Consider the following 27,292-nt stretch of genomic DNA (forward strand, 5'->3'; position numbering starts at 1 on the left):
CCTCTCCCTCTCCCTCTCCCTCCCCCTCCCCCTCTCCCTCTCCCTCTACCTCTCCCTGTCTCTCTCCAAATAATGTGCATACTGCTGCAAACTACCAACATGAATTGTCTCTTGACTTTTAAATAACAGCTATTACTTCTCCCCTTCTCAAGTGGTCTGCAAACACCCTGGCCGGGATCTGCACAGTTTGAATATCCAGGGCACCACTATTGAAACAGATGCACGTGCAATTCCAAGCAGGGCAATCATTCGCCGAGTGCAAAATTATTGTAATGCATTTTTGCACTAAGGCAACAGAGAAGGAGTAGGGCAAACGTTGACCTTTTTGCAAACATGCACTGAAAGTATATGCTTTCTGCACGAACACACTTTTTCCCCTAGTGCTAATTGCACTTGGACCAGTGCAAAGTTTCTGTAATACCGTCCCAGGTGTTTGGACAACAAAACCCATAGTTAATTCTGAGGGATTATGGGAGTCAAAGTCCAAAATATCTGTACAGCCACAGTCTTCAGACCCTCGCACGATAGGATGAGATGCGAATCTTCCCTGCTCCGATTCAAAACTGTGCCCTGCAAGCTACACATACATTTCTGCAGAGAGCGCTCAACTCGCTGAGCTGTCCCGCAGGCCATCTAGTCACCTTTTTATGTCTACCACCACATCTTTCCCCCGGATCTCCCTCCCACGGTTGCCCTTGCATTATCCTTACGCTTCACTTTCTCTCCCGCACTCCCACTCCCCCTTATCCCCCCCTTTAGTGCACAATAAAATCAAATCTATTTGATGTTTCTTTTACTGCCTGCAAGCCTACAATTAATGTACACATCATAATAATTACAAACTGCCCATTTTAAAACTTAAGTGCCTTTGGTGTACTTGGAGTAATTCTGCCTGAACTAGCCTGACAGATCCATCAGTGCACAGAAAGCTGTGCCTTGCACATTCATGGCCGTAATCGAGACACACGGAGGGCTGGATGGAGGGAGCGGAGCGCTGTCTACTGCTATGGACGAGGCAAGGCAGCGGCTATTAACACTCAGGTGCCTGCTACCTTCAGGGCACAGTAGATTGATCAACGCATCAGCAGTGATGTGCACCATTAAAGGTCCTTCACTTTATTAACAGAGCTATGTTATGTTATGTGGCATTTGTATAGCGCTTACTGCCATTAATATGGCCTCGAAGTGCTGAGGGGATGAATACCCTTCGGAGGACCGTAGTTCGAGATGTGACATGTGATAGAAGGATTGTTAAACTGCACACGAGCATGTTTAGCCAGCATGAAGGTAGGTAGTTAGATAGCGGCTAGGTCCCTAATAACAGCCCAAATATAACAGATGAGAGGGTGGGCCGTGACAGATTGCCTGGGCAGTAGGCGAGTCAAGGAGACCCATAATGTGAACAGCTGGTCTGAATTCTTTTGTGGGACTCAGCTGTATTCTATTGGCGGTGGTGATGAATGGTTGGGTGAAGTCAAGCTGTGTTTATATGCGGATGGATGGTGCTGGGTGGGCCGTGCCGCGGGCAGGATACCATTGTGATGGAGTGCTTGACGTTCCAACGAGACAAGGCTGACACATAGATGTGGTCTTGCAGAGCTTAGCATAAGGCCTGACTGATATGCCTTCTGTGGGGGGCTATGTCCCACCTTGCCCCTATCACATCTCTCTTTTTATATCAAACATGTGTTTGGTCAATATATCCTAAGCAGACCAAGGTCCCGCTGTCCCTGCGCGGGCCCTCATTCACCTAAGCTAGGACATGGTGGACGTGTTTTGAGACTATTACGGTGGAGAGCTAGTGCAGTAAAATAAACACATATAAATAATAATAATATAAATTCACATTATTGGGACCATGATGGGTGCAAAATGATGGTTGTGCTTCTAAACCACAGGGGAGGATAGCTCAGGGGCAACGCACTCGCCTTGGAACCAAGACGATGCAGGGCAACACAGGTTTGATCCCTGGGTCCATGCTTAGAAACCTCTGGGATTTAAGTGCGCTATGAATAACCCATTACAATGAAGTAGTTCGTCAAATTCAACAATTTTGGGACCTCAGTGGATGAGGAGGTTGTGTGGGAGCAAAGTTGGCCCTTGTACTTTCACAAAGGTTTTCATGTAGGGCCACCAGTCTTGCTCCAGGGCTGGGCTCACTTTTGAACAGCATCTTGATTGGGTACCACAGTATTTGGGTTAAGGTTTGTCTGTGCCTATACTTTGATTTTAAAAAGAAACCTTTCCGGAATGATTCCGTTTTAAAATGCAACTGTAGGAAGCAGATGAAACTTGCACTGCACTGCACGTTCCCTTAAACAGCAGGCAGATTTGCTTATGTTTTTTTTGTGATTAGGAGGGGGCGTGGCAAAGGGGTTGTGAGGCCGGCAGGGAACATAATTCCACTACTTCTTTTTATACACCTGGACCACTGATCACGGCAGGCCTTACTCAGACTTTCACCTTTCTGAGATTCATGAAATGAGTGCCATTGAGTTTGGGAGTGCTGGCACTGGCTAATTGCATGGAGCCACAAGAAATTGCAAACATGATGTAGCAAGTGATCACCCAATTATCTTCTTGAATGCATCATTTCAACAGAATGTGCATGGCAGTTTTGAGATCTGTTTTTGTTGGTGTTGGGACACCTGCATTCTACCAGGAGAAATCTGAATTTGTAGGGGCCAGTAGGGGTGCATTGGGTTGCGACAATCCGGAACACAGTTTAGACTTGGAATGCACCTCTGGGTCGATAGCTCCCATTTCCAGATGTTTGCCCATTTGCATTGATTATAATTTACTGATACCTCTTATCTTTTCAAGTCTTGCGGGGTTAGTTGACCCACAAGCACCTCTGTAAACTCTATGGATCGCCGGATAATATCTGCATGCATATTGTAGATTTTTTGTCGTTAAATATAAGTTATCATGTGAACATGTAATTATTGTGTATAAAGAAACTGTATAATTGTAATACACTCATTAATAAATACAAAAATGAATAATTGTGGGGAGGGTAGGGGTTGGGTCCCGAGGGGGAGGGTGGGGCGTTGGGGCCCACCGCTGTTTGTGGTAAAAGAAAAGCTTCAAATCAGACAAATAAATTTGGAAACAAATCGGCAAACGTTCATAGAACGGTAACACGTGCTCTTTAGCCTTCTTGCGGGCCTGTTCCCCATTTGAAGAGGCAGAACCTGCGTCTTTGCAAGGGAACTCAGGTTGAGACTGCATGAAAAGACCTGATTGCGGCTTACGAGTGCCGGTCACTTCCAAGATGGTGGCCCAGAACATCAATACCTGCCCGGCAGTGACCATGGTGGCTTAGAAGAATAGCTGTAGATCCGACAGTAGACAATTAGAGACAGGCAACCGAGAGACGGCGGCTGGGGAATAAAGGATAGAGACCTGCTTGAACAGGTAGGCCGCCTAGGTATTTGGGAGCTATCATTACTTCTTTCCAGTGACTGGAGATGGAGCAGATTGGAGATAATGGCAAGGGGCACTGTGTCGCAAAACCTAGGCCGCATTGTATTGAATCAGGTCACCACCAGAATTAAGCAGTTGCAGGGCCAATGGTTCTCTCCATCCGGGCCACATTACAGAAACTTTGCACCGGTGCAAGTGCAATTTTGCACGGTATTAGCTGTAGGGCAACGTTTTCCCTGTCCTATTGCCCTTTACCCCCTGGTCCTCTTCAGACTGTATCGCTGCCTCTAAGCGTTTTTACTCAAACTCATTGGAAAAGCGTTTCCCTATGGCATCCAGAGAACCTGTCTGGGAAGGACTCCCCTGAATGACAATAAGCCTTGTTGCCCCCCTCCACACTCTATATTCATGCAATCAGATTTAAATCTTTATACCAAAACATGACGGAGCATACGACGGATAATTTCTTGCATATCAAGACAATGCTCACTCAGCTGGTAATTACCCAGTTTTCTGTGATTGTGTTGCCTGAATGTAATACATATTAGAATAGAATGTCAAATAATATATTGGTATTAGGAATTTGATTGCATTTATATTTGACTTTTTTTTGGTACAAGGGGGTGGTTGTGCTAATTTGCAATTATGATTGTTATGAGTAATACAGCATATCAAGTCCTAGGCAGAGCAAAATCCAATTTGGGTTCATTCGTTATGAAGCGTCCTGGTGTTATGTGTTCTGATTAATAATTACACAGCTTCTCGTTTCTCATGGAAGCCATTAGTCTCGTCATTTCATGGACAGGCGAGTTATTTGGTTGCTCAAGACTGCGGCTCTGGCCTAGGCATGCTCACATGGGCCCTCACTGTTCCTTTGATATGAGGTTCAAATTAAGAGGCCCTGTCAAGCAGTGTTCGGATCCGGTCAGCGTGTGCTAGCTAATTCACATGTTTATTTTAATTGTTTTTTATAACGCGCTTAATATCCGAGTTCGGTTTCTAAGCGCGGATCCGGGATTCGAACCTCTGTTGCTCTGCGTGGTCTTGCTTCCAAGATCAGCACGTTGCCCATGTGTTATCCTCCGTTCACAATGGCGGCGATTAGCAATGCCCAGCTCATCACAGAGATTGTCTGCACACCTGGGGAACATGACAGAAGAACATTCCTGCACCCAGTGCGCTGCACAACCAGGACTCGAGTGGCACTGGAAAGGTTTTCCAAAGTGGCCTTGTATGTGTGCTGGGCTTGGAGTGGTTCTCCAACAAGAACATGTGCCATGGGATATGGTGAGGTGGCAAAGCGGTGGAAGAAAAGAGGGCAAGTAGCATGGTATTGCGTTGATTTGCCAACACAATTTTAATTTTATTATTTCCAATGCATAGGGTTAGGGGGGTTTAGAGGGGGATACCCCCCCAAATTAAAAAAAGAAATGAGTTTAAAAAAATGTAATTTCGACGTCGAAAATTACTTCGAATAAACGCTTGTCGGCAAATGCGCATGGAACCGGTTGCATGGGAGAGGGTGTGAGGAGCAGATAGCCAGGGTAGCCACACAAAAGAGGTGCAGCAGTCTACCGGGAAATCTACAGAGCTCCCTGTAGGCCAGTCCATCACTGTGCCAACTTCCATTGAATGTGGACTAGCTCCGGGAGAGCCTTAAAGGTACCGGGCTTGTGTGCATGTGCTGATGACTGCAGCGCAATAGAGCGGGGCTTGGAAAACAGCACTGCCAGGCATGCATGTGTTCCTGTGCATGGCCGCAGCGGGCATGCATGATGGGGCTGTTTGCCTGCCCCGCCCCCAGTGCTGCAGAAACACCTGTACACACATCAGAAGGCCTTCTGGCTCCCACAGTGCAAGTTGTGCTCTTGCGCTGGGCGAAACACACAACTTCTCTAAGGCCATCCCTTTATTTTATTTTATATGGTTTTGTTACACGCTGAAAACCCGACAGGCATCAGAGTGTGAAGACACACAGGGGCTTAATAACTAAAATAGTTCATAAGGGTCTGGGCTCGACAGCTCACTGAAGGGTAAAATACAAACAAGTGAACACGTAGGAGAAGAAATTGCATTCAATACATTTAATTAAAGACAATTCGCAAATGTTTTGGTCAGTCTGAAAATGAAACCCGATTCTAAGAGTCTGTGGGTTGAGTAGCCAAGCCTTCATCTGGTTATTAAGCGCCCGCCCACCAGAACCAGTCTTGCTCACTTCAGTTGCTTGCTCGTCAATACTTGTTTGTTAACACTAACGTTGTTGCTCTTACACGTTGTCCGGCCTCTTACCTTTGGTGTCCGCACCCACCTGCATCACTTGTCTGTCTTTTGCTCTTGATGGTGTAATGCGCTCATACGGGACGTCCCACCTCAGCGTCCCACTCGCAATAATTTCGTGTTTATTCTTCTAAATAGCCTAATTTGTGCTTTGCAATGTATTGTCTGATGTACCCCGTCTTTACATCCTTGAATGCGTGTCATCACAGCGATTCCCTTGCGCCTTGAAGCCATTTCCTGCAACATGGCACTTTATAAAACTTCAAGTAAATAAAGTGTGGCATTCTACACCTCATGTACAGTCAGTTTGATGCTTGACTACACATCTCTAAGGAGAAGAAAGCAACACACCCTACGGAGCCTTGAACATGCCTGAACCCACTATAGAAAAACAGGTATTCTAATTATTAATATTAATGTATTATGATAATTACTACATTCAATATAACCAATATTCCAATATTAAAAAGTTCCACTTACAAAAGCTCCTAACCAGACAGTCTGAAATGCCTTCCCTCGCCATACACGTGTGCACACTTGCATGCATGTGACATGTTCTACATGAAAAAAGGACATTTCTTGATAGCATAAAAGAAAATCAGCCTCTTAGTCTTGACATACAACACAGAAACATGGGCAATGATGACTAATGGCACGCAGCACCGCTGACCACATTGGTTCTCTTGCTCGCTTGCGGGTGATCTGTCAACCCAACTTCGTGAAGGTCCCGCTCTCCTGACACGTGAGATCCATGCATGTGACATGCATCCGGTTCCATATCACTTCACAGACAGAAATTGCTTTCTGGCACTTTACCACAAAGTAATTACTTCGAAATTTGCCATCGTGTTTTTAATTATTTGGATTTCCCCTCTGATCTCCCCCCTTCATTACTGCCCCTACCAGTGCTTATGTTGTACAAAAATAAGTGCCAGAGCTGAAATATTTCTAGCACACACCTGACACATCAGCTCCTTGCCAACTGTTGACACCACTCACGGTTGCTCCCCACAGTGTCAACATATAGGGGATTAAAGCTGCAATTCCTACCAGGTCATTGGTTGATGGGTGCAATGACCATGGCAGATGTATGATGTACAACTACCAATCAACATAATATAAAATATCACACTCATTGTGTCTTGTTATAAGACAAATGTTTAAGTGCGTCTTTAAACACAATCATTGTTAACATATTGCTCTGATTCTATAGGTGCCTCTTAAGTGACTGACAGTTAAAATAAAAAAGTTGCCGAAACACCACATCATAATCAAAGTGAGTCCAAGACAATAAGTGCTGGGGCTCAGAAATAAGTGCCGGGGCCTGTCAAACACTCCCACAAATTAAGCACTGGGGCCCACTACCCCAAACCGTCCCCACTCCCTTTTTCCTCCTAACCACAAATACCTACAATTTTTGGATGAGCTTTCAAAGTAATTACTTTACGGTAATTTACCACAACGTAATTACTGTCGGTGAAACAACGGGATACCCTCCATCCATGTGTAAGTTTCCTACATGAGCACTCACTGGTGTAATGCCATTGCAACATACCAGAGACCTCCCGAACTCAAGGGACTGGCTATTATTGAGATGTCTGGGTTGCTCCGGGCGAGGTTCAGAATCATATTTACGGGGTCACTAGCCTAGTGCTACACATGATGGGTCGTGATAACCCTCAGAAACAACCATTTTACTTGTGAGTTAAAGATGATTTGTCCCTAGTAGGTATGTGCGACTGACTTGAATCTAGATACGGGATATTTAATCATGTCTAAGCAATAGGGGTTTGAATCAGCTCGAATGATACACACCATTTGAGGCTTAAACTCAAAAACAATCAAAGGATTTGAATCCTGATTAGAGCGCCATGACTAGATATGAGTATGTGCTGGAGCGACCCAGCCCAAACATTTAGGGGTGGTTTCACTCCATATATTTGAATGTTTATTTTTTTATTTTCATTTGCATCCATGTTGATTATATTCTGATAGTAAGACATTATTCAGATTCAAATAATTTCATCCTGATCTATCCAGATCTGTGCCTAAAGTTCAGACTGCTTTGAATTGAGTTCAAGCATACATGTGGTGAGTCACCCACGTTGAAGGGCGTGGGTGAATGGCCTCACGAGTCAGCTACATAGAGGTTCAACTGATGTGATGAATTATATTAATGATCCGACCATGATTCGAGTCAGCACTTGAAGGTTGGTCCTCCCCTATCTCACGTGCCCTCCTCCTGGACACAGAGAATTTCACGGGGCCCAGGCGTTCCATCAGATTTGTTCAATGACTTTAAGGAATGTTGTATTTGTATTTATAAAATTTAGGGAGCCCTTTAGAAGAGGAATGAAGCACATAGGAAGAAGTGCAGGTGGTTGGGGCAGTCCCTCAATCTTTACAATGACTCAGTGTATGTGAGTGAGAATAGCCAATTGGCGAGGGGGTAGAGTAATGGGACATGAAGCAGGGACAAAGAAAAGGAAATGGCATAATATACAGTGACATTTTTGGCCTAGGGCCACAGCAGGGTATCAGGTAATATTATCCCCATAAATAAATAAATAATGTTGCCAAACATATAGTCGCCGGGAAACAGCATAGGTGACATCATTTAGGGGGATAATATATGGGGTAAATGGGACGGGGGTTGTGGAGGTGTCCCCCGCTCCATTTAAAAAACAATGTGGGGGTGTCCCCTGCAGGTTCTATGTAGTAATATTGCTGCAACAACAAAAAATGTGCCATTCTTGTATGGCGACATTTTTGCGGGGATACTATCACATGGCACCCACAGCAGCTGGTGGTATACATAATTACATATGCACATGCTTACATGTGGAGCATAGTAGTGATGCCCAGGGAGGGGAAGGGCGGGGTTAGTGTGAAGTGAGTAGGGTGATGGTGGGAGAAGCCTGCCGCTGGTTATCAGAAGGAGCTTAAGTCTGATCTTGAACTGCTCCACAGATGGGATGGCTTTTATGTCTGTGGCCAGGGTATTCCTGTGTAGAGAGGCTAGTGGGGGTAAGGAGCAGATACAGGAAGGTGCAGAGGGCGGGTTTTTCCTGAGGGAGAAGGGATGTAGAGTTCTAGCGGGAATAATACAGAGGGTGACCAGTTGTTAAAAAGACTTTATTTTGAAAGTCTACAGTTTGGTAGTGCACATTTGGTCACATGCCCCCCATACCCTCAAAATCACTTTTGTGTATGTGAGGGTGGAAAGGATATGTGGTAGGTAGAGCAGAATGGGGGGGGGCATAGGGCATAAGAACAATCAAAAACGGATCGAATTCAGGTAAACCAAAAATGCACAAACTGCAGACTTTCAAAAGAAAAACCTTTTTTTTAACACAGATTTCTTTATTTATTTATATTTACAGGGAGGAACAATGCTCTTTTATCACAGAAGAATATTAAATAGATACAAAATCAGATTTGACGGGAACCAGTGAAGTTCTTACAAAAGGGTGAGTTTGAGAGACAATCTGGCCAGGTTGTGGGGGGGTAAATGGAACAGTCACCAGGGACAATACATGGGTGGACATACATAGGTTAAGGACGGCCAACATTAGAAATGTTTAAGTACAAGTAGGCGGTTACGGCCAGCTCTATTAGGGATGTGGCAATGATGGATGAAGTGCTAGAGTGAAGCCAAAGAAAGTTAGGGACAGAGGAAGGCTAGAGTCGAGGGAAACATGTTAGCTAAAAGGCAGATGAGAGGTAGGTTAAGAGGGTAATGCAGGGGAGATGAGGTAGGCTTTTAGTTTGTTTTTTTAACAAATTGGTGTGGACTGGTTCTCGGATGTCCAGGGAAAGAGAATTCCATGCAAGTCGAGCAAGAAGAGTGAAATAGCGGAAGTGAGGGGAAGCACAGGGAGGGCAAGGTGCCTCAAGGGTCGTCACAGAGGCAGAGCAGAAATTATGAGAAGGCTTGTAGAGTTAGATAGAGGAGGATAGACACAGTGGGGCCTTTCCGTGGATAGATTTGTGAACCAGGAATTTTAATCTGGCCCTGTTTGGCATCGTCAGCCATGCAGCCCGGTGATGGTACGAGGAAGTAGGTGTGAAGTGAAGGAGTTCAAATAGAGACCGGATGGCAAAGTTAATGGTCTTGTTGAGAGTACAAAAACCATAGTTGTGAAGACCAAGGAGGATGCTGGCACAGTAGTCGAGTTTAGAGAAGCCAAGAGTGGTTAAGAAATGCTTGGCAGAGTGGAAAGGAAGAAGGTTTCTGATTTTCCAAATATTTAGAAGGTTGAGGAAAGCCGCCATTGCAGTTTTCAAGATGAAAGTAGAGATGTGAGAAGGGCCATAGATAGCACCAAGGTTTCTAAGAAGAGTAGGGGGGGAGTGTCAGGTGGGAACTGGATAGGCAGGGAAGAGGAGCACCTCGGTTTTGGTAGAGTTAAACATCAGAGAGTGCAATGCCATCCAATATTTAATGGCAGGGAGACATTTAGTCATTTTGGTAGATATCAGAGTGACGTTCAGTAAAAGAGAAGAAGATTTTGGTGCGGTCCACCAAGAGTTGGTATGAAAACCCAACAGAGGAGATCAGTGCCCCAAGAGCAGAGGTGTAAAGTGTAAAGAGGAGAGGACCAAGACAGAGCCTCCAACAGTTAGAGGAGTGAGCGTGAGGCATTGTTGTTCCAGGAGAAAGTGAATTGGTGAGGTGCCAGGTACGATTCAACGAAGGTAAGGATTTTTTTGTGAATCCCAAGAAGAGAGAGAGTATCGAGGAGATCAGAGTGATCGACAGTGTCAAGGACAGCAGATAGATCCAGGAGAATTAGGATGGAGGATAGTTTGGAGTGCTTAGTAGATACTTACAGAGTGATAAGCCAGTAAGGTGGGGTAAACAAGATCATGAAACACAAGAAGTACACATTTTTCATGGAGAGACATTCAGCATGGTAATGGTGTGCAGTGGTTGGGGAGGATTGAGGTAAATTGGAGAGGGTGCATGGAGCTAACTGGAGGACTTAGTTAAGCAGAGTGATAGAATGGGGTGGGGTGGAGGGTCAAGAAGTAGACTTGAACAACAAATACGTTTCCTGAGCGCCAGAGATGAGATTAGTGTTTGCCTGAGTGGTCGGTGAGGACGGGTGGATTGTTCTAATTTTTTAGATGGTTAGGTTTTGCTTAGTAGCTTCACTGATCTGTTGGAGTCTCAATTCGCTGCTGATCAGGACCCCAAGGTGGTAATCCTTATGTGAGGGATAGGGAATGTCTGGAGGGAAGGCAACTGGAAAGAGAATAGAGGGGTTAGGAGCGGAGGCATGGAGAAATATGATTTCCATCGTGCATGAGTGCAGCATTAGGTAGCGGATTGCCATCCGGTGAGAAATGACTATGGGGCAGCTGGAGACACATTGAAAGATTCCAGAGGTGAGGTACCATTCGCTTTTATTTATTTACGTTTTTTTTTTATAAGGATTTCGAGTAGAAGATCTAGGTGTCATCCAAAAAGCGGTGGTGGTGGAAGCCAAATGGTGAGATCAGTTTTCCCAGGGAGATGCTGAGGAGCACGAGGAGAACTGGGCCTAAAGCAGGTCCTTGGGGGAATCACACTCGTAGGGATGTGGGAAGAAGGTGTATGAGTTCCAAGATATGGAGGAAGAGTAATCAAAGACAAAAGAGATCATCCAGGTCAGCACAGTTTCCTTGACGTCAGTAGAGGAGAGGATTTGAAGGAGGGAGGCATGGTCCACAGTGTCGAAGGCTGTGGAGAAATTAAATTGGATAAGACCAGTGGATAGGAGAGAGTGTCGAGCAGTTGTTAGAAAGTTGGTGACAAGGAAGAGAGTGGTTTTGGTGGAGTGGTTGCACCAGAAACCAGATTGGAGTGGCTAGCAGGGTGATCGATCCTCAGGGTAATTAATAATGCGGTTAAAGACAACTCACTTCAGGACTTTGGAGTGGTGAGGCGGGAGAGAGACAGATCTGTAAAATCAGAGGTTATGATTATAATTGTTGAGGTTTCTTCCTAATGTGTGTGTCACTGGGTACGTCATAGCAGGCAGGAAAAATGCATATGAAGAGAAAGAGGTTCAAGAGGGAAGAAAGGTTAGAGGAAGTGGCAGATGCAAGGTCTTTGAGTTTTGGGGTGCAACAGTGTTGATAGGAACATAGGATGGGTTGACTGAGTGGAGGGTCGGAAAGAGTTTAGGCGATAAGGTGTGGGAGGAGTACAGTAGTGACGATACAGTGGGGTTGATAGGATGTGGCGGAGGGGTGATCTAGAAGGAGGGAGGAGGGTGATTATCTATGTATCAGCAGTTTTGGAGGAGAAGTAGGAGGCAAAGTTATTTGCTGAGGGAGAGGAGGATAGAGAGTGGTCTTTGTTTGGGGAGGGGGCAGGGCCCTGGACTGTAAATAAATGATTTTGAAGGCCTGAGCGGAGATCCCATATAATGTTCTGGGTGTTTTGGTCATCCAGTGGTCATCTGTCGTGGATGGTTTGGCCTACCACTGGTTATCAGACATTTGCCATGGATGCTTTGGCAATGCGAAGGATTATTTCTGCATCTTGAAACATTGATGGACCTCTAATTTGACCCTGCATTGTTGAGTTGTGTTTATAATGGACACTACACACATTTTGTGCATGCATTCTTTTGTAACATTGCTGGTAAACGACAGAGGTTATAGCGTGAGTCAATCTTCATAGGAATGGGAGCAAACTGTTGGTAAAAGGCAACTGCATATTCTAAGTCTAGAGAAGGGGTTTTCAAGTAGCCTTTCATATTATCGAAGAACATTATTTCAAAATGCGGAGGTAGGCTGTTAGCATCGCAGTGCCGACAATGCCAATATGCACGCGCTCACAATCTGTAGATTGAGTCTTTGTGACCTAATGTTTCTGTCGAAAGTCCCGCCAGATAATTTCAATAAAAGCAATATGGGGATCCGGAGGGTGTGCTTGAGGGTGCTTTCTGGGCAGACACTTATAGATGCCTGCTCCATATTTGGCAAAGCCTTTTCATAGCTCTGCTTCAATGACAGATGCTGACATTGCATTTGAAAGCATCAGTACCGGGGTATGCATTAGCTCACCAGTACTATAGTTCGGGAATGCCATCTTCTTCACACACCTTTCAAAAGCTCATTACTTTAACTGACGTCAGGTTTGGATTAGCCTATAGCGCAATGGGGCAGATTCTGAAGGACTGACCGAATAGGCCTGTGCGGGCCGGTTTGCGGGATGGTTTGTAGGTCAGTGTGGACTGGTTTTTGGGCCAGAGTGGGCCGGTTGGTGGGCCAGAGTGGGCCAGTTTGTGGGCCAGTGTGGGCCGGTTTGTGGGACAGAGTGGGCCGGATTGTTGGCCAGTGTGGCCGGTTTGTGGGACAGAGTGGGCCGGTTTGTGACCCAGTGAGGCAGGTTTGATGACTAAGCCCACTGTGCAGTTGGTATTTCTGACCAATGCTACAAGTCCAATATGCTTCAAAATGTGGCATCTGCTGCATTCTTGCCAATTATGTACTCTCCTCCCCCCGCCCTACTTCAACAGTATGTCACGGAAAGTCAAGCATTACAATACAAGAATGTACTCCCCAGTACATCTCTAAGAGATGACGATCCACTTTCTAGTGCTCAAACAATTCTCACATTGTTTTCTCCTTAAATCTCACAGATTTAAAAACAAAATCTTTGCCAGTTTTAATTAATTTATTGAAAATATAGACTTGTATTTGCATTTAAATAATAACATTTCTGTGCCAATTCATGATTCACAGTGCAGTTAAGGGCCAGCGACCAAATGTTTACAAGTCAGTGGCCCTTAGAGAATATGACCTGAGAAAATGAAATGAACGTATTGGGGGCAGAGTGGGGTGATGGAAAAGGGGAGGCACTCTGCGACTATTTTCAATAGAAATATGAGCAAGAATGAGTGTTAGGGGAACTTTCTTGGCAACAGCTGGCTACTGTGCACTCTGCAAAGCCCAAGAGACTCAGGGTGACAGCCAAGCAAAGGTGTGTGTGTGTTAGTTCCATTTCCCCCATTAACGATAACGTTTGCAATAGAGACACTCATGCCAGACTCAAGCAGGAGTCAGTGCAGTGCTGCTGCTACTGGACGCAGACTCCCCAGGCTCCCTCCTGAGCCACAAAGATGGTGTCTGACCAACCATTACACAATACTTTCTCTGTTTTTACAACAGGTGCATTCCTTACAAACGGACAAAACGACGAATCTGGAGATCATCACAGAAGCTCATGCCGTCAATCAACAAACAGCTTTCAAAACATGTCTTCAAGTCAAAAGAATTTCCAGAAAAATCCAGGCTTCCGAAGCAAGTACATTGACCATTTTTGAGCAGCATTTAAGAAATCAAAGGGTATGCGTCCCCCCAAATCAAACAGAGTAACCAGAGAGCCATTTCAATTTCCGAAGACATTTGATCCTGATTTGCACCATAAGCAGACCACTAGATCATGCACAAGATTCCATGTGATGCATGAAGGTAAAGAAGCGCGTGCCCTACCTCCACGCCCTGCACCTTCAGCTTCATGTGATCTTCTCGCGTTGTCTTCCCATCTTTCCGCTTTTTCCAGCAGTATCCGTCCTTCCTGTATTTTACCTTCTTCCGGTTGTACAGGATCATAGACCCATTCTGTGGCCTGAAAGCAGGAGACAGTGAAATTACTGGACAGTGAACAATAAAAACATTTATGAAGCAAAATTCGGAGGACTGGGGATAGAGAACAAGAAGAGCCGGTCTCGGTCCGGCAGAGCATCAGTTGTCAGCCTTTATTACCACTCGCTGGCAGTGTTTTATGGCCCACAAACATGTACATGTGTATGCTGTACCTAACCAATGAAATGTGTCAATACTACACATAAAAGTCTTTTTTAGCAGGCCCGCTGTTGTCGATGCTACTCGGGGTTTGCAGTGTGATGAACGATAGGAAACGCACCGATGAGCAGAACCGAGAAGACACAGGGCCCGATTCATGGAAAAGGGCGCATTTCTTCTGCATTTGCCGCGTGCCGAGAACGACACTGTGCGCAGAATAAAAAATGTGCGCCCGGCGTATTCATGGAATTGTACCCACAAAGTCGCGGGCTGAACACCCCCAAAATGCCCCTACGCAGATCCAAAACAGCCACATTCACCGACACTTGTGGGTTCCCAGGGCGAAAACACACACATCCTGTGAAAAGGGTGTGGGGTTGCCCCTAACCAAGCCTGCACCCCGGCACCACTGCACGGGGTCCCCCAACCAAGACTGCACCTTGGCACCACTGCGTGGGGTCCCCCGTAACTCTAACCGGCCCTCTGAGTACATGCGTACAGTTTCCTGCCAAAAAATATTTTAGCAGTCAAACTCCATGCAAAATGCTGTAAACCCTGAGAACCATCCCTGAATCCCACTACGCTGCGTACATGCACCCCTAAGTAGGATCAGAACCCCGTCTGTGTGTCTGCGTGCACGCACCCCAAAATCCAACATGCAAACCTGCCTCCGAAGTTGCGATCCCTCTGTGCAAGTCTGTAAGCCTGCTTTCGGGTGGCATAGAAATTGAGGGATTTGCAATTTTGCAGGTGAGAGGTTGTGCAGTCATATCCATGAATATGCTTTGTCGTGCGAATGTGTGGGTGTGCTATGGACTGCCTGTGGTAAGTCCTTCTTAAAGCCCGATTTCTGGCCTGTTCTTCCTCATTGTGCATGTTCCGCCCCCTATTCGGGCCCTACACAGGCCACGTCCACCCCTGCATGGAGTCTCACACAAGGCACTCGGCTGCACGCAGAGCCGTGTCGAGCCTACGTGAAATCCACACAAATCCAAGGAAAATCCAGCGCATTCAATTCCATGAATCGACTAACAGGATTACGCATGCAGTTTGGCGCACATTTTCCGCGCAGATAATTCCATGAATCGGGCCCACGTTATTGTATATAATGCAGCACTGAAGAGTGATGCATGGAAAGTGTTTAAATTAATCATAACCACTTGCAATTGCTCTGTGCATGCTTCCAAACCATTGGCACGCAAAAGAAAGTAAAATCTGTATGATAATCAGGAGTGTTCCCTCCATAAACAAGAGTTTTGCCTATACAGAAGGGATGTGAAGCAGCAGGTCACTCAGGGCCCTACCTTGGTGCGACCACGCCTGATTCCTGTATGCTTTTCTCCTTTTGTGAATGGCACTGCAGGCTGAAAAGTGGTGCAAATCTACATAACTGTAGCAGTCTGGCTGTCTGACTTTTTAACTAGGGTCAGAAAGCTCCTCGTGTACATTGAGTGATCACATGACTTTGACAGAGGGTCAACCAGGAAGCACCCATACTATCTTCACACTTGCTCGCTTTAGGTTAGTACTCACTGGACCAAGTCATGGCTGCTACAGCAGAGCCCAAACCACTTCTCTCTGGACTGCCAACGTTCCATGAGCAGCTGAGCTCTAGATAGGTAGCTCTGGGGGCATTACTGGGTGATAGAAACATGTAATGAAATGGGCAAATAAATTAAAGTAACTGAAAAAGAAAGCTGGCACCTTGAGAAAGTAGGTCAGATGATCAGTCAGGGCCATCTTAAGCACTTTTGGGGCCCTGGGCACGGACATCTTCGGGGCCCCCCTCCACCAAACAAATGGAATTAAGGGATCAAGAATACTGTTTGAGCACCCCGTCTCACCCGCCGCGCTCACAACCTATAGGTTGATCTATAGGTTGATGTGCTGTCTCGCAGCATAATAAGCACGTTTACTCCCTTTAAGTCCCCTTACCTTCTTCATTCTTGCTCTAATCAGAATGATAAACAGGTAGCATTTGAAGGCCAACATTAGCAGTCTACGGAGAAGTTACTGTTCTAGAGTATACAAGATTAATTTTATCAATAACATCCAAGAAGGTATGCAGCCTGCAGCATTAATGCTGGACTGTATGTAAAAGGTACATGCAACCCATAATAGACAGCGAACTCAAACGTGCTGCCTCATAGAATGCAAAAGTGCTCATGCATGGATAGAGGAGACCAATTCTCCACAAACCGTAGCATGGATAGTGGATGCCAATTAGAAGCTACCAGAAAGGTGTCTTTATCCAGACAGACTGAGATTAGAAGTGGGATATGGTTTTCAGAGAGTGTTGCCATTAGATATCAAAGGAACAAATGCCTGTGGTGTTGAATATAAACATGCTCGCCATTAATGTGGAAGCAATCCAATAGCCAGTAAAACCATGAATAAGGCTTTTATGAAGATCATACCATGAGAAGGAAATCACTCTGAAGGGCTGACAAGTTTGAAAGGTTTAGGGACTGGCAATATAAGATTAAATGAGATACCCAGGATCACACATTGGTTACGGTCTGAAGGGGTGAAGCTGGGATTTTTGCCAACTCTACAATTTCTGCATTTGAACACTTTCTTTTCCAGTTCTTACCATGAACTAAAACAATCTAATTTTATAAAAACAGACTTGGAAACTACACAAATCCCATTACCAAACATGACCATTTAACAAAATATTATAGAAGGGTGGTATGCAAAATGGGAATGGTTCTAGCTTCATTCTCTCCATCATCAAGGGAAGTATATAAGTACCGGCATGTGATTTAACAAATTTAATCTGGGTTGTCTTCTGAATTTTAAAGCTTTAAATACTTCCAAAACAATGGCTTATGACATTTTCATTTATAAACGTGCATAAAAACCTTTCACTTTTACCAAAAAACAAACCGTTTTTAGTGTCAAACAAGCAGACTTTAAACTATGCTTCCCTGAGGCCTGCAACATCTGGTCCGCTCTCTTCTGTCTACCAACCCTTCTACCCAAATGGCCTACATAAGAAGAAAGATCAATTAATGTGCTAAACGATACCAGCAGCATGCAAGAAGGCAAACCTCACAGAAGACAGCACAGATAGATATATCAGATGATTTGACCAGGATCACTGTATCGTCTGTATCGTCTGCTGGCAAATCCAGGAACCAGGATACAAGCATGAACGCTTTTGTTCCATAGTCTTGATTTTGGATACTTATTCACCTCTTGGACTAACAGTTTATGCCATCATTGGAGGCGATTGCCTAGGTTTTATAACACCCCATCTGAACAAACTAATTTCTAAACCTTCACCATACGGATGATATGTTAGTTTTTAGAGCATTCCCTATTTGGTGCAGGTACATTGCTGATACTAGCAATTGTTGTTCTGCAAAACCAAGTACACATGGAGGCAGGTTTATAAACTTCAGACATAGAAAAGGCTCAGCCAGCCTTTCTGGAATGTGATATTCTAATTTTGCATATGAACACATATCTCTGCAATGGGTGCTTCACACACTGAGCTAACCTCTGAACCATTGTGGCACTCAATTTATCAATATGCATTTCACTGTTGCCTATTGCACATGATCAACATAATTCCCACATGAAGGAAAGAATGCTACAGAGTTGTGCCGTAAGGAACCCACAAACTATGTATTCCACAATGAGCACAGAAAGCAATACAGGATGCATTGATCAAGGCAGAATGTTCTTGCCAAAACAGAAAGGCAATGGGTTCAGAGCCTCAGCAGCACCCCATAAAATCTCCTGACGTGTGCTATTTAAGACCGGTGAACAATGGAATCTTACTTCTTCAGATCAGGCAGCCTTGTGGGGGCCCCCTCCAAGGTGGGGGCCCTGGGCAAGTGCCCCTTTTGCCCTCCCATAAAAACATCTCTGTGATCAGTGCGTAGGCGTGGGTGTCTCTCCCACATGTTCCCCAGTCCCTCACAGGCCCCTTCATCCTGGTCAGTGAAAGGGATGGCAGGGATACCCGGAGAGAGTAAGTCAGGGGCACAATGATACCACAAGTGATCATGACTATTTACATGTATGTTTGTAGATTGGCGTCTTGTATCCAGTTTCTGTGAACAACTGAGAGAACCCGGGCTTGCATATTGTCCAATTTCTGTGTTTGGCACTAGCACAGTATTGTCCACAGGTGTTAGCCTGGACCACTGTGCGACCTTCTCCAGAGGGGAGCCCAGCTGATGCAATGCTGCAACACCATAAACCACCATTTTACAAAGGCATTGGCAGCCAAGAAATTTTAAATTCAGTTCAAGGGAACTCTGAAGAACTGGAAAGGACCAATGGGTGAGTGAAGAATGTCAATCGCCATGATAGTGATAGCTTTACTGTTGTCCATGACATAAAAGTCTGCTTAGATGGGATTGATGTGCAAAATAGCAAATAATGCACCAACCATAACATTTCATCAGGGGTCACAAATTGGAAAAGGTCACCTTTATTTGACCTGATATGTCAGAGTTACTCCATCATCCAATCCATACATATTATTTATTAGTTAATTATTGCTAATAGTATTTCTCTTGTGTAAAATGAATACATTGCATTTAACAATTCTAAACCAATAAAGAGGAGCCGGACGGACCTCAGATTAGAGATGCAGACAAGGGCCCAACAGGAGCCACGACTGTCAACAAGACAGCAGCCACAATAGGACCAGGACCCCACAGGGGGCTCAAGACCTTTGACAATAGCCTTGATAAAAACCCACGGGTCGAAACACGTGTTGGCTGACAAACAAGGCGCACAATTGCCTTTAACTGTATATGACGCTTCCCAATGTTATATGGAAAACAATCTAACACTATCACTAATAAAGCGAATCTTGTATCACATTAACTACAGTGTTATAACGATTATTTCAACCACTGAAGCAAGATAGCCAGGGGACAAAACTTCCTTACATACATATTATTTATTAGTTAATTATTGCTAATAGTATTTCTCTTCTGTAAAATGAATAAATTGCATATAACAATTCTAAACCAATAAAGCGTTATACCGCTTCACATTTTCCTCATTGCATTGTGTATTTCAAATGGCATCTCTAATTTGCGTCCCCCCCCTCGCCCGGGTTTTCGTTCTTTGCGCTCTGTTCGTCGTTGCCTCTCGCGCTTTCTCTGTGACGATATAGTGGGAGCCAGTGTTAAATCTCCCCTTCACTCCTAGAGTCCCAACCCATTAATCACGGTGGCAGCAACCTGGACCCGTGGAGACCAGCACTGTCCTTCCACTGTTCGAAGTTGACACCAACCTTCCTGCTTGAAGCCCAACGCTTCTGCAAAATCATCACTATTGTTTCACGGGTGCCATTAAAAAGTAGGACCAAATTAGAAAATGGTCTTTCAAGCAGTTTTCCCAGCCAGCCCTCACTATTATGCAAGGGTCATCAAAACTAGAAAGATGCCAAAGAGTGTTGAGCTATGACTGCGGAGGCCTACATGGAACTTGCAGGTCCAATATTTGAATACCAACAAGTCTGACCTTTGAGGTCATTAAAATGATTGCATTTGAACCGAGTAATGACACTTATAATTAAAACAGGAAAGCATGATGGTCTATAAATGCTTAGCACTTATTTGCACATGTCTGTCCCATACTAATTTTGATAATTCTTGTAAGGAATGCACTCCCTACTGCCTTTAGAATGGAACAGCCATACTCTAGATTTAGACGTACCTTGCTGAGCTGGTTTCGAACCATGGACATCTAAGAAATGACTCTACCATTCCTCCCACTTATCCTCCTGACCCTAGGACTACCTGTGCGTTTCTTTGTGTACTGCACTATTGACTGACTGTAAATTGTATACAATGTAATTTGCTTCATGTTTATGTATTGAACCTTCATGTTGTAACTAAGCTTCAAATATTCTTGTAACTGCTTCGCCCAGCTACCTGGGGGTTTGGTGCGCATTACCAAATAAACAAACAAACAAACAAACAAACAAGTGACACACTCAGGGAATTTGGTCTCGCAAGGGTCCCTTTTAAAGGGTGCAGTTGACCAAATAGGAGAGGGTTTCAGGAGCTGCCAAGTGTCCTGGTGGAGCATGAAGAATCAAAGTGCTCAGAGGTGGCACGAACCCTGTGGGGCACTCGGGCAATGACGCCAGCCCAATGATGTATCCATGGAGAGGTCTTCATGGGCCGCAGTCGTCACCTGTTCACATAGACGTCGCTAGTCTCATAAGGAGTGGGTGCGTGCAGTGCACACAAGACATGTTTCCAATGTAATACAATTTGGAGTTCTGCAATGGAGTCTTGATTTAACAACAGGGCTCTCAAATTCTGGGTGATTCTTTTTTTCCCTAAGATCCAAAATGAAGGAAGGCACAAACCTTAGGAGGAGAATGGGGCGGGGGGCCTGCAGCAACTGAAGCAGCTGTGAGTATAGAATCTTACGACATCCGCTTTCATCGGCGCATCATTGCACTGCGCCTTCTCTGGGGAGTGTGCGCCTCTCATCTCCAGTGTGTATTCAACAAGGCAACTGCGAAACAGTGTAAGATGATCAGGCAAGATCAGGCGGAGCCTTTCCACAGCCTCGATCCAAGTATACCGTCCCGTTAAGATGGCGCCATATCGGGGTGGCAAGATACAGAAAGCGGCTGCGTTTATTTGTGATATCATCATCAAAATGAAGGACAATTTTAACTGGATCTAAATTGTTCTTATATTGTATCCTCTAGTGGTTGAGGGAGGGGCTGCAAAAGGTTTGTGTTTCTTGCTTATCTCTCACACACACGGGCAGCGCTGTGAGTAATAAATTGACGGTTGCAGCAAAAGGCTAAGTAGATCACGAGATCTGAGTGAGCGCCTGGAAATACACAATTACTGATCCCAACATTATCTTTAAGGTTTCCACTCTAAACTTTCATTCAGGCCCTTGTTGTGAGCAAAGTGAGGATGTTGGGATGGATGATACAGGGTTGGGCTTATCTGCCCTTCCAATATTAAAACCCAGTAAGGTTTGTGTGGATCCACAGCAAATATATATGAGACGCATTTGAATATGAGGACTTCCAGTGGTAAGTAGCTTCTTATTGTGCTCGTCAATCTGAAGACTTGAGTGGATTTTCCTATTTGGTGCATCGATGACACCAGTCGTACAATTAGATATTCTGAGATACGCCTTATCTGTGGAAGCTTCAGCGAAATTGGCAAATGATGCAAAAATAAAATGGCACCAGTGCAATGTATGGGTGTATTATTATCCCTTTCAATGCACACTACACCCCACACGCACATCTTCTGGGGTGCTATGAATCAAAAATAAAGTTTTGGAAGCAGGTCCTTAGCTTGATAATGGCACGGTTCCCCGTCCACATTCCCTTCAACACACAACATATATACACAGTCTAAGTGCAAAACTGAACCTTTTTAGGACATATGCATATGTCCTAAGGTCACTCACATGCTTATAATGTCATTGCCCTCATCTGTCACATCAATATGTACACTAGTAGCTCTACATTATAAAATAAAATACATTTTTTTAAAATTATTTGTGACAACTCCTATCACGGGTCACTATTCTGTACTGCAATATATAACTCTCCGGATTGATTTGTTAGTTCATTGGCAGAGATGCAAAGAGTGGACGCGGCTATCACGAGCAAGCGCTGCATTAAATGCATCTGCAAGTGAACAGAGCAGCACAAAGTTTACAATTGGTGGATGCGGAGAGTGGACGGATCTAGCAAGATTTGCAGAATTGAGAAATTGATTCACTCAAATACTTCAGTTTAGATTCTCCTTCTGATCACCCACCTACGTGTATCAATTTGCATCTTTGCACGTGAAGTGACACGTTTGTCTTGGAAGCAAGACAACGCACCTCAACACAGGTTTGAATCCCGATCCCATGCTTAGAAACCACTCGTTGGTATTAAGCGCGTTATAAATGAACAATTGAAATCAATAAAATGACATGTGCTATCTTCCTTTTTTTTTACAATGTCCTAAAATAGGGACACCCAGTCAGTATATGTTGCTTACATGCACATTGTTGGTAAAAAGGCAGCCATAATTAAAACATGCAATAAATGGCGCACATAAGAAAAGGAATGGCACGCAGTTCTAATGACAATATATAATGCACGAGAATATAAATGTGTAAAGTGTGTTAACTACATTGATATATTTGGTCCCCAGACAGTCTAGAGGACATGATTACCACTCATTGGGTTTCTGGGTGACTCTATACTACTGTATGACCAAATGCAAAGCAAAAGCAGGATGGGGAGAGGTAATGACACCTAAAATGGGACAATCCTAAGTCTCTGGGTTTCTTGTGTCTGCTAGGGGCGCTTCCTTGATGCCTCCGATGTGGGTGGTGAACATGAGCCACCATCTAAAATGAATGGGACCCAGTAGGTGCAACAAAATCACCTCTAGGTTGTAAATCAAGCTCTGAATGTATATAAGTAGAGGTCACATAAATAGCAAGGCTTTGTTATGGGCCAGACATGCTGATGGGGTGTTTAGTCATACAGTAAAATAAAGGGCCTTAGGGTGAAAACTTTGTAAATGTTATCAGAGATCGTATACTGGTTTCCATTAGCATATGATGTTCCATATTATGTATTTCTGCATAACATGTAGCTATTTCGGTGCTTTTTCACATTTCTTTGAAAAATATCCAATTCAGAAGGATGATGCCATTTACTTTTCAAGCCATTACTAAATGTCAAATATAATATCCGGATTATATAATGTATTAGTATCCGGCCAGGGACAATGAACTTGTAACAAACAAGCTCATTGCCCTTGCCGGGTTGTTACCAGCCTGACAAAGCCTTTGACGTGGCACCGCTCGCAGCCGCATCCTAGCTGCCATGGAAAGAGAGAAGGGACTACATGTAGTCCTGTCTCCCTGTTCCCTGGTGGCCATCTTTTTTTAAAACTTTTTTTCTACTTTTTTGAATGGCCACCATGGAAAGGGAGAAGAGACTACATGTAGTCCCTTCGTGCGCGTTCCATGGCAGGCAGCTTTTTTGTTAACTTTTTTTCAATGGCCTGCATGGGAAGGGGGCAGGGACTACGTATAGTTCCTTCTCCTCATTCCGCGGCAGCCATTTATTTGTCTTTTTTTCAGTTTGTGCAACAACGAAGGCGTCACGCAACTTTAAAAAAGTCACTATTAGTGCCCCAGTCTAACGGGCCAGGGTACTAAGAGCAATAAGCACCTCGCCAGATGGGCATTATGGTGTCAGGTAATCACACCCACAGCTCATATCAGTCACAGCATGGAATTCGATTCATACAATATTAACAGTTCATGATGTCACATTGTTGACTTTGCCAACTGCACATTTGAATTGCATGAGTGAAGTGCAGTCGATTGAAAATAACAATCAACGACAATTGTGTCTGAAAAAATAGTCAAAATGTGCTACTGGTTGGAAACTGTAAAAGATACAAGTGTGTAACAACAACAAATGCTCATACCACACAATGGACCTCATTATATGTTGGGTAGTGCGGTAAAATACAATGGTAATACCGTATTCTGCTGCATTTCTGCACCACCCAACTTTGAGTTTGGCGGTAAATTGGAAGATTCCCCTCCAGCGATGAGTTGGAGGTAGATCCACCACCTTTCTGCCAAATTTCAGAGGAATTACTGCTAGTGGAATTACCGCCGTGGCAATTCTGCCAAAATCCCCCATGTTTAGGACTCCAATTAAGTGGGGACAAACATTGCCAACACCGATTACAATCCGGCAGTAGTACCACCGGACCAAGTGGCAGTAACAGTATTACAGTTCAGTGGTCTCTCAACCGATTTACCGCTGGGATATCACCAAACTCGTAATGAGCCGCAATGTATGGCTCATATGAAGTTTGAAAATTGACACGTTTTTGCAGGTAATTTCCCCACAAATTTTTTTAGTAGGCAGCCCTTTCTAAAAAGTGCAGAATACCATCCCCTGCTGGGCACTACCCATCTCCCACTCCGCGGAGGACCCCTTTCCGGCTCCCAAGGGGGAATTGAGCAGGTTTTCTAGAAAACAAATATTTCTATGACAGGTAAGAATTTCACTCAAATTGTTGAAAGTAATACATCTAGTGCATGGCGCGAATGGGCCTTGTTCAAGAAATAGAAACATTATCGCCCGATTCATGGAATATTTGCCCGATTCAAAGTGAAATTGCACTGGCGAAAAAAATGACTTTTGCACGGCAAAACTACACTTTGAACAGTTCCAAGAATCAAGGTTTGTGTCGGTAGTATAAAATCACTTTTCAGCAGTGCAAATTCCCTTTTAAACGGGCAAATATTCCATGCATCAGGCCCTCTGACTTCGTGCACAAGGCACAGCCATGATGAAACTGTTCTGTTTTTTTTCTATTCGTAGGACGGGTGTGCTTTGGCCTAGAGAATGTATAAATGCAAGTTCTTTAAATGGCTGGCGCGCACTAAGACTTTTATATACATTCTATTTCAAGCACAGTCCCACCTCCCCATAGAAAGCAGAAAAAGACTATTTGCAGTGTGGGCAGCCTGGTGGCAGGAAGAAAAAAGACTCATTGTAGCCCTAATTTCCCCCCCCCCTCACATTGAGAGTGACAACAACATATTTCTAGCAGGTGAAATAATTAAAATAGGATGTGAGGCACAAGGCACATCCTCCCTGGAAATAGATGTATTTTCTACTTCCTGTGCAGGTGCGCCATGGACTAGAAGTAGAAAAGGAACTATTTGTAGCACCGGCCCCATTACCATAGAAACTGAAACAATACAATGAATAGAGCAGGTGGAGTATGCTATAAATAGTACTTTTCTATGTCTATTGAGGATGAACCGCTGTCGAATATCATAGTGAGTGTGTGGAGGAGTACAGGACACTGTAGAAATCCATCAATAACCCAATGTCACTTTCATGTATGTTTGAGCGTCCTTCCCTCTGTAACACCCAGTAGATTTCCCATAGTTCCTTCCCTGCAATATTTAAAAAACAAAAAAAAAAATCAATATATTGCATGCACTATCTCTGTCCATTTCTGCATAATTATGTACACATTGATGTATTCCAAGAAGTGTGTATTCTTCCCGCCATGCCCAATCATTTAAAAAACACAATTCAAAGAAACGGGCCAAGGAGTTTTGGCCGCAAGAGATTCCGTAGAAGAAAAATGTATTGCATTTTTTACAATGGATTTTGGCCCAAATATATGTGGGCCGTGAATTTAGGTGAATAACTAATGTAGGGTTGTTAAGGGGGAGGAGTGTGTGGGGGATTTCCCCCCGCATATATTTGTGGCAAAACCGACCAGTAAAAAAAATAAAAAATGAATGAACTCTTCTGCGTGAAAACTTTTCGATCCGATCACATAGAACCAAAGAAACTATTAGATTATGAAGTTACCGAATTACATCCCACACATCAATATATATGATCACTTTCACAGCAGACTTCGCCGCCACATCTGGAGAGCGACAAAACCCTGAAATATTCTCCTTGTAAATTACAACAGACAATGGAGTTAATGGGCCCCTGTGCGGTGTTAATGAAGCGCTGCCCTGTCACTGACATCACTTAGTGCAAAAATGAAATCAGATGCCAGGGCAATGCATCATGCTTTAAAATATAAAAGAAGAGTAATTAAGAATTAAAGCGCCGGCTTAATAAATGACAAAGACTTCCTTACAGTTAGCACCGAGCTGGAGTCAGTGTGGGAGCTGGGCCGCCCACTGTAAATCGCGTGAGCTGTGCTTGTGTGGTTTATGAGGTCAGCATAGCCCCTGTTTCATGTACTCCCTGGCATCCCCTCTAAAGTGGCATTGATTGTGCAGAAGAACCAAACCCTGTAAAGTGGCAGGCCAGGTGCCTGTAATCTGTTTCTTTCATGAACACGCCCCGGGAACAAATAGCAGATTTGCAGGAACTTACTTGGCTGCGATCAATTGTGTTGGCAGTGCAAAGTCACTTTTCAGCAGTGCAAATTCACTTTGTACTGGGCAAATATACCATGCCCACAGTCTATAGATTGTTGACAAGACAGTTCTTGCAAATCTGCTGATTATAGACTACACGTCTAAGGATAACTGCCAATAACGTTTTGCAAATCTATTGATTTTAGACTATGGCCCTCATTTAGAAAGCCTTTTTCAATAGGGGTTTCCCATAAAAAATGCTTTTTGTAAATCAAGCCCTAAAAGTGGCTCATGTCATTTTTACTGCTTTTTGAAGGCCGCACATCAAAAAGACTTAGATTTATGTAGGTACATTTTGTGCGACCCTCAAAAAAAGACAAATAAAACACATGGCTGAGCGGTTTCTTTTTTTTTTATTTGGGGGTTTCACCCCCCAAAAGTGCCCTTTTCTCCTTGCTCCCCTTCTCCCCCACCACATACACACCCAAACACACAGTTTAATTTTCCCCCTGCCCAGTCCCTTCTGAAACATTTGGTTTCTCACACACAGACAGGCACTCACCTGACACTCCCGCGACTCCTCCTCTGGGTCGCGCCATGCCTGTCAGCCCTGCGCGCACTCGTGTGCGCTGCAGGGGCTGACAGTTTTATTTAGAAAGACTGCTCTGTCCCGTCGCAGAGCAGTCTTTCTAAATCTATTTCTTTTTAAAGATTTTTAAAAAACTATTCACTTATTACCCTAAAAGTCTATAGATCACCGCCAACAAAGTTCGTGCAAATCTGCTGTTTTTAGACTATACATCTAAAGATCACTTCCAATAAAGTTTATCAAATCTGTTTTTAGACTATGGTCCGTCCTCATGTAGAAAGCAGTTTTCAACGAGATTTTCCCATT

At 44.2% G+C, this 27,292-nt stretch overlaps 1 protein-coding gene across 2 annotated transcripts in view; it reads right to left on the reverse strand.

Moving 5' to 3' along the window:
• Nucleotides 1-27,292, reverse strand: part of CAMTA1 (calmodulin binding transcription activator 1) — a 3,643,069-nt gene that overhangs the window by 2,589,738 nt on the left and 1,026,039 nt on the right. For both annotated transcript variants that reach the window (XM_069610416.1, XM_069610415.1), the window contains one exon: nt 14,194-14,329. In XM_069610416.1, the coding sequence (XP_069466517.1) occupies nt 14,194-14,329 (136 nt within the window). The remainder of the gene's footprint in view (nt 1-14,193; nt 14,330-27,292) is intronic.

This window comes from Ambystoma mexicanum, chromosome 8 (assembly GCF_040938575.1).
Source record: "Ambystoma mexicanum isolate Mex_15411 chromosome 8, UKY_AmexF1_1, whole genome shotgun sequence".
NCBI classification, from domain to species: Eukaryota; Metazoa; Chordata; class Amphibia; order Caudata; family Ambystomatidae; genus Ambystoma; species Ambystoma mexicanum.